This window comes from Poecilia reticulata, linkage group LG18 (genome assembly GCF_000633615.1).
Source record: "Poecilia reticulata strain Guanapo linkage group LG18, Guppy_female_1.0+MT, whole genome shotgun sequence".
Lineage (NCBI taxonomy): Eukaryota > Metazoa > Chordata > Actinopteri > Cyprinodontiformes > Poeciliidae > Poecilia > Poecilia reticulata.
The window spans coordinates 10,991,288-10,999,426 of record NC_024348.1 but is presented as its reverse complement, the minus strand read 5'-3'; the positions used below and the strand labels follow the sequence as shown (position 1 = coordinate 10,999,426).

Here is an 8,139-nt window from a genome sequence, read left to right as displayed (position 1 = left end):
TCTCTCTCTTTTTCTCTCTCCTTTTTTTTTTTTCTTTCCCACCAGCCAAAATAGAAACACGGCTATGATTCAGTAAAGCCACCTCGCTGCTGGAAAACGCGGAATAGCAACAAGTTTAGCACGCCTCTGCTTTTTCCCACTTTTTGCAGACTTTATGGAGTTGTTGCATTTGTATTCAGGTGGCAAGTCGTGCCGGTCGGACTTCACGGTATGTTTTAAAAATAAAAGACTTATTCCGAATGCATCCAGAGAGAGGGGGAGGGGGAGAACATTTTCCTATGCATCAGTTCCTGCTTATTTTGTGCATTACTGACGCCCTCTGCTGCTCTCACGGAAGTGCCCCCGTCACTTCCACACGTGTGATGAAACGCTGACGGAAGTACAGCGGAGATGGATAAAAGTATTCTTCGGCGCCATGCCGCAAGCGTGTCTAATTATTAAAAAGCTCCGAACTGGGCAGCAATTTCTGCTGCAATAAAGCAAAAAGCAATGGGGCCTAAAGTGCAAAGGCATCCTAAGTGTTTCCAGCCTGCCATGCGGTTTGATTGCATTAACTTGGCCTGCAAGGTGCAAATTATCCCTCATTGAATAGTTAAAATTAAACTCTGAGGGGGATCTGGTCTCAATCCAGAGAGTGGGAGCCGCTCTGTTGGTGGTATGGAGGACGTCCACAAGGGGGCGACATTACACAGTCTAAAGTCCTTCATTGAGCACAGAGCTACTCAGACTTCTGTATTTTTGTATCTTAGGTCACTAAGCAGTCGTTTATCATCGGCGCAGATTAACCATTCATCCTTTTGCTTACTTTTACAATTGTGTTTAAGCCACATAACACGTACACACCAACTGTTGTAAAGGTATTAATTCAGCAGAACATGTAGAAATAACAAGATTATCCCCATTTACGCTTCAAAATGTAGGGTGCTAACCCTTAAATGGTTTTTATTAAACTTGAAAAGTGAACCATGTTTCTTGAGTTAAAGACAAAACCTTAATTAATAATAACCTGTTAGAAGTAGAGGGAGTTTTTTTGTTTTAGATTTCAAAAAAATCTATTAAATTATATTATTCTCGAAAACTTTTATTTTTATTTATTGCAAAAAAATTTCACTATGAGCTATATTCCAAGCAATAAAAAAGGAAACCAAAGTTGCAATTTAAAGTAGCCTCTATTGAGCAAACTTCAATAAAGGCAAGAAATAAGAAATAATCTTGAAAAGCCTGAACTTCAAATGAGTAATACTCTGTTTGCCTTACGCCCTTAAGAGCCTGGGATTTATAAATGAGTATTTATTAGTCTGTAAGTTTCATTAGTAAAAATAAATGCAGTTGAAACTAGACCTGTACATTAACACATCTTACATTGGTTTGAAAAAAAATTGTCCACCTATCCCCCTTTTCTTTTTTTTTTTATTTAAAATCAAACATATTTTGACATCAGACAGCAACAATCTGAGTTCATTAAAATGAATCATTTATAAAGTGAAGATTATACTTCATAGGAGGAAAAAAAAACACTATCCAAACTAACATTGGTTTGTGTGAAAAGCAGGGAAGTTTAAAAAAGCTGTTACTAAATGACTCAGAGTATACATGTTGCTGATAATTGCAGGTGGTAGTAGCGGCTGGCCTCGGCTTCCCTGGTCGGAACCAAGTCACAGGAAAATTTGGCACATTTCTGTTATTGAGTCATAAATTGGTGCATCACTTAGACTTAAGGCTTCCTTCTGACTGCTTTCCAAAGCCAGGTCTTTGTTTCAGCGGTGTGCTTCGAGGCGTAGCGTGACTCCAGTTTTCCTCAGGCTCTTTCATGGTCCTCCTCCTCCTCCTGTCGTCCCCGGCGACACAGCTCAGAGCCGACAGGCGCTGACCCCGGGCCAGCCTCATTATCCATCTGACAGTCAGAGGCACAGATCTCTGGCAGCGGGCCTCGGTGCAGACTGTTCCTGGGTCTGTTCCAGCCCCGCTGCTGCCATGAGGGCAGGAGGCACCGGCTGTGTTGAAACCCTTATTGTTTTAACAGTTTGACGGTCGAAGCATCGAAAACTTAAATCTAAACCATGCCAGATGATGACGCGTTGCACAGAGGGAGGCGTCACTATGCGGACAGAAGTAAGATAAACAAGAATCCTCCACGCTGTCTCGACTCTCTTAACTCGGAACAAGCACTGCAACTGCAGGAGGGCTTCGCGCCATCCGTGTGGCCGAAAGAGGCGGGAAGTAACACCAAAAGCACAGTTGTAAATCTATTGGTTTTGCTGATTGTTCTCCGGTCTGTCATCCAGAATAATCAATTATTTTGAAAGTTTATTCACATATTTACAGCCCGGTGGCAAAATTACATTTGCTGATCATTGACATGAATGGTATAATTACCCAAATACGTACATACTCCCCCACTAATACTTGGATAAATATTCTCTATCAAGTTGTCATATCATATATATATATATATATATTTTTTTTTTTTTATTTTTTTTTTTAGAATTTGAATGTTGAATATTCTGGAGTTTAGACCCCCCACTCCCCCAAAAAATAAATCGTAATCTGCATAAACCGTTTCCTAAAACGGTTTATTGCTTAGCTGAAATTATTGTTGGAAACAATTTTTTTCCCCCCACTAATATTTTACAAGAAAACCATCAGAACTTAGTTCAGATTATATCCTCAACTACATTCTTCTTTTTATTTATTTATTTTTTTTAAACTGCAACGGATGTGAGAACCGCCATCTGTTTTTGTTTGCCTTCCATTTCGGCATCAATAATTTAGAGCTATGGACGCCCTCCAATTCATCACACGTGTCGCCCAGCAGCTCTGCGCGCCGCCGACGTGAAGGTTTAAGATGGCAAAAGCCGTATAAAGGAAGCCGAGAACTTTTACTTGTCCCCGAAAGTCCAGCTCAGCCGCAACCCTTCGTCTTCTTTCACAACTTCTTGAATTCTCCTGGAAGTTCAGGAAGGGTCACTCACCCGCTTTCGCTTCACGTCGACGTTTTTCCAGAAAGGGGGAAGCGGAGCGCCGGCTCGCAGGATTTGTTTACGGCCACGCAGAGAACATGAATGAATCACAGCCTGCAGCTCTGTGGCGAAGTGCCCCGGTTTGAGCCCCGTGTTTAGAGTCTGTGTGGGGCCACGCCGTGGAAGGCCTCATCGCTCATCACAAAACTTCAGGCTCCACCTGTAGAAGGGTTGGGGAGGCAGCTCAATGCAGGAGGATGTTTCCTTTATCGTTATCTTTCATTTTCATGAGGTCAAGTCGGGTGAATTAGACATAAAAACGCTGATTGCAAACACACTGTGTGACATCAAAGCGGTGAGTCATCGCTGTGTCCGTCTTCATTCAGTTCCCTCCCGGTCTTGAGCAAGTCGGAGCAGAAGTACTTGCGCCGTCGGCCGTGTCGTGAAAGAGGCCGATGGAGCAACGAGATAACACAGGAGCATAAAAGTATCAAAGTGAAGTGATGATTAAAGCTAAGAAGACTGGGAGAGAAAAAAAAAACAAAAACAAATGATGAGATTCTTCTTAACCGATCTGAAGTTACGAAGCGTGACTCAGAGGGAACGAGCTCAAAGTGTGACTGGGCCTTTTAAAAACATTTTCTAAATTTACCTTTGCTCTACATTTCTGAGCTTAATAAAGCAATATTCTTTTACTTCTGTTCACATCAACTCACGGTGTTCGAAAGTTTTAACAAATGAAAATCTGTAAAGTGCAGATCCAGCATCAGCTGCAGTTACAGCGTCAGGTGTTTTGAGGCGTTTTTTTTTTGTTTGTTTTTTTAACCAGTTTTGGGCAGACAGATACTCGTTTGGCAGCTCTTTTTGAAAACGAGCTCGGTAGACAGACTCACAAGAGAGTCTTCCTGAACACCAGTTTTCAAAATCATGCCAGAGATTCCCAACTGTTTTCAATCCGGACTTTAACTAGGTCAATCTAACAGATGAATATGACCTAAACCATTACACTGTAACCTTGAAGATGAACTTCAGCAATAGTCTGAAGCTTTGTGCAGCCTGTAACTGTTTTTTTTTATTTTATTTTTTTAAATAATGCGTCGTCCATTTTCCTATTAGCACTAGCTTCTCTGTCACGGCTGAAGGTTAGATTAGATTACACACATCTGGATTTCATTCATTGGATTGTACTGTATTTCAAATTCACTCTACGTTTAGATTTGTGTTCAGTTCTGTCTTCGCTGCTGCTTTAAATCTTTATTTTTATTATGTTGTTAGATGTGCGTGACTCAGTGACAATAGGCTGTTTGAACAAACTGTTCTATGAGTACAACTACTTGGATTCATTTGGAAAAGCAGTCAGTGGGAAGGCTAGCTGCTGTTAGCATTTAGTACTTTGAGATGGGATAGCGTCATTTTTACTAAAGGAGGCTGTGTGTAAGAATGAGTTCAACATCAGCAAAACTGCAGCTATGGTTAAGTTTAGATGCAAAGCAGCCGTATTAGATTATACCAGTCAAATCTTGTCCATTCGTTTTCTCAACCCAGGAACTGGACATTTCAATCAAGCCGACTCCTTTAAGTAAAGATGTATGAACAGGAGTCTAGTTCTTTTGTTTTATAACGTATTTTTATAACGTATGGCGACAAACTAAGTGCCTGAAGCTGTGAGGAAAACTGTAAATGCAGCAGTGGTAGCTGTTGTAGAAGAATCAACACTGTAGACCAGCATCCCCTTTGAGCAGTGTTCACTCTGCTCAAAGGGGCAACGTTTTTGAAAGCAAAGAAGTTTCTTTCAACTTTTTTGGAAGTTTTTATTCTCCGGTGATCCTCAAAGACTCGGATATTTTGCCCTTTTTCTTTTAAATAAAAAAAAAAACAAAAACTCATCCTCATTATATTTCTCTCCTGTGCACAGAGAGAAGGAAAGAAACACCCCACGGCACCAAATCACCCGCTGACAGAGCAGATGCTGCGCAGGAGGTGATGGATGTGGAGGGGGTCCACCTAGAAGAAGCCCGAAACGTGGAGGCGTCCCAGGGCGACGACTCGGAGCTCAGCCTCAGCTTCCAGGGCTACGTCGCCGAGCTGCGGCAGTGCCAGAGCAAAATGAGGAGCACCCAGATGCCTCAGAACGGCCGAAACCCCACAGAGGGCAAAGACTGCCAGTCAGACCTGTACAAGGCCACGATTGTCTGAAGGGAACGACCTCACACACACACACACACACACACACACACAGTCACACACTACTGCACTTTTTAAGCCTGAGGCACTGATGTCTGATGTGTTAAACTGTAAACTGCATGTAAAGATGTCGTTCTCTTTCTTTGACACGACTCTCACGACGACAGATGTAGTTGTGGTTAAGAACTTTACAAACGCTCACCAGCGGCATGGATTGCAACAATTTGGGAGTTTCTGATCATTTATTCGAATGAACTTTAAAGCGCTTTCATTTACGCTTGAAACGACACGTCACAAGCTTGAAACTGTAGCCCGCTAAAAATCTAAATGACACAAAGCAGCCTGAATATGTAAGAGTAGTAGTGGGAACATAAAGCCTGAATTATCCCTAAGCATGTAGTGGATCTGTCCATTATTAACATGCGGTTTATTTGTGGAAAAGAGAAAATGATTGTGTCACGATTATCGTACCTCGGAAAGCCGAACGCTTCAAACTGATCCTTAAAAACAAAATCATTTTGGCATTCACGCCCTGTCCTGAGTGCAAACCTCTCACTGGAACTGTGGATTTCTTTAAGATTGCAAATATTGTTGTTAAGTTTTAGTAGTGTAATTTTTAGAGAGTGACACGTTATTATTTTTTTGTTTTGTATAGTTCAATTACGTGAAATGTAACTATATTTTTAGCCATGTTGGAGTTTAAAAAAAAACACCAAAAAAAAAAAAACAGAAAAAACAATACATTCTTGAAACTTACCTTTTGAGTAGTATTTTCTATTACAGTACGAATGTTGTTGGTTGTACATGACTGACTCTTGAACTATTTTTCTTTCTGTCTAATGGAGCTGATCTTGTTTCGATGTTTCAGTTTGACTTTCAGATGGATTCATGTAAAGCCGCTGGCATCTGGAGAACAACGGCAGAGCGCCCGCTGTTTTCCCGATCAAACAGCGGGCGAAGCACAATTTACGAGTAATTTCTTGTTAAATGGTCTTCCTTTGTTACAGTAATACCTGACACAGTACCTCTATTGTCTGTATTTTCTGCTTCTGTGGTTTTGAGATTGTCTAAATTGTCGAATGATTAAAAAGCCTTCATGGTGACAGTTTCAGCAAACTGACATTCTTGCCTTTTGTGGGAAAAGTCCTGTTCGGCTTTGACCCAAAGTGTTGCTGTTACCCACTGAAAGTCTCCTATTTGACTCTTTTGTTTTTTTTTTTGTCGGTATGTTTAATTTGCTAAATCAGGCAGTGCTGTAAATTATTAATGGTACCGTTTCCTTTGTTGAGCCGGCTTTCTCCCACTGGAGGGATCGAGGGATAAACCGTCCAGCCTCCTCTTTGTGTTTCCAGCTCAGCATCTGGAGAGCGATTATTACAGCTGGTGAAAATTACAGGTTTGATTGTGGGACCGGGTAGTTTGTCTTGATGCAACATGTCAGAGCTGGAATCCCGACAACACGCGAAGCTTAAAAGATCAGACTGGCTCTTTGCTCTCATGCCACTTTATCTCAAAGGGTTAGTTATTAATGAGGTCCTTATTGGAGCGGTAACTCCTTCCAGATGTTAAATACAGCCTTAAATCGGACTTTCTCTTTCCTGAAAGAAGAGCATGACGGAACACGTTGACCCAGCTGAGGAGATTTGCCTGCAAATATTGCTTTCACCGTGACTCAAACTTTTCTCCTTTCCCCCCTTCGATTGCTGCAGAGCCGTGGCATGATACGTGTTTTGGTGTTTTATTTTGCAGCAAGACGCACGTAAGGAATCTTTTTTAAAAAATCAACTGCAAATCTCTGTTCTCACCCATATAGCAAATGTTTGGTGTCTCCTGCGAAGTGTGCCAGTGGTAGAATGACACGACAGGAAATGATCTACATGTGGCAGTCGCTAATTTTTAAACTCTTAGCTTCCTTTACCTCTCGGTCCAATGCACTATTGTTACTGCAATGTAATTGGTTGCAGTTGTGTCCCTTAGATGGAATCGGATGGGTTTCTATGGAAGAAGAGATCAAGATATAAAGCACATCCACCTTAAGAGATATAACTCTTTTATTCCATTGACTTAAACATTATAAAACTTATAAAGTGACGTTTGTTTTAGCACTAATTGTCCTGTCAGAAATAAGTCTTAACAGCGCTACTTACTTTATCTCCTGTAACATTTTCCTTAGATCCCCTCTGATCCAGAGTAAATCACGACTATAAATAGCCTCGAATCACCCAACATGAACGCCGAAGCATTCAAAAGTGCTCGGAAATGAGGAAACTGTACATTAAAAAAAACACACACACGGTTGGCATGGAGACGCCGTCGGGGTGTGATCGCATGTAGAAACGCTCAGGTGTTTCCAGCCACGTCCTTTCACCGCATCAAGATGTGACATGTACCGCAGCTCTCCGATGTTAGCGCCGTAATGTTTTCTGTCAACACACGCTGCTCGTCTCTTTCGGTTTCCCGACACGTTTTACGTTTCAAACCACACAGTGTTGCTGCGTCGCATTTATACATGAAGTGGCCACCGTTTCTACATCTAACCAACACCACTTTCAACTTATTCAGTAGAGCTGCAGGCGTTACGCGTTAACACTGAATTTAGATGCAATCTAGAATAAACACGCTCCCACCACACTGCGTTATTGTCGACGCTCCCGAGTACATTCAAAGTATTTTTCCAACTCAGAAGTTTGAATTTCTGAGTTCTGACAACAAATGAAACACTTGCGCTTTAAGATAGGATATTTAAACAAAGAATAAAATATTTAGAGGAGAATAAATGCTGCTTTTGATCATGCTGCCTCCTTTTTTAAGCAAGATGTTCACCTGTAAGATAAATATAAAATATGCATTTAAGTCACATAGTTTAAGGGCAATGGTACCAAACACTAATGAAGTGTATTCAAACTTTTAACAACTATAATAAAAAAAAGTGCCTTTAAAATGATCTTGCTCGTTATACTGGCATTTTGCAAATATAATTTTTTTTTTTTTGGGA

General features: G+C 41.1%; 1 protein-coding gene and 1 long non-coding RNA gene across 7 annotated transcripts in view; one reads left to right on the top strand and one right to left on the bottom strand.

Annotated features, from left to right (window-relative positions):
* LOC103480437 (regulator of G-protein signaling 12-like) overlaps positions 1 to 6,252 on the top strand; it is a 47,187-nt gene extending 40,935 nt beyond the window's left edge. For all 6 annotated transcript variants that reach the window (XM_017310528.1, XM_008435379.2, XM_017310529.1 and 3 more), the window contains one exon: positions 4,876 to 6,252. In XM_017310528.1, coding sequence (XP_017166017.1) covers positions 4,876 to 5,156 — 281 coding nt within the window. In that variant the 3' untranslated portion in view covers positions 5,157 to 6,252. The remainder of the gene's footprint in view (positions 1 to 4,875) is intronic.
* A 101-nt stretch (positions 6,253 to 6,353) lies between these two features.
* Positions 6,354 to 7,360, bottom strand: LOC108167219 (uncharacterized). Its single transcript, XR_001777586.1, has 2 exons — positions 7,292 to 7,360; positions 6,354 to 7,139 (listed from the first exon to the last, which is right to left on the bottom strand). It is a non-coding gene; the product is annotated as an uncharacterized LOC108167219 (long non-coding RNA).
* Positions 7,361 to 8,139: the final 779 nt, after the last annotated feature.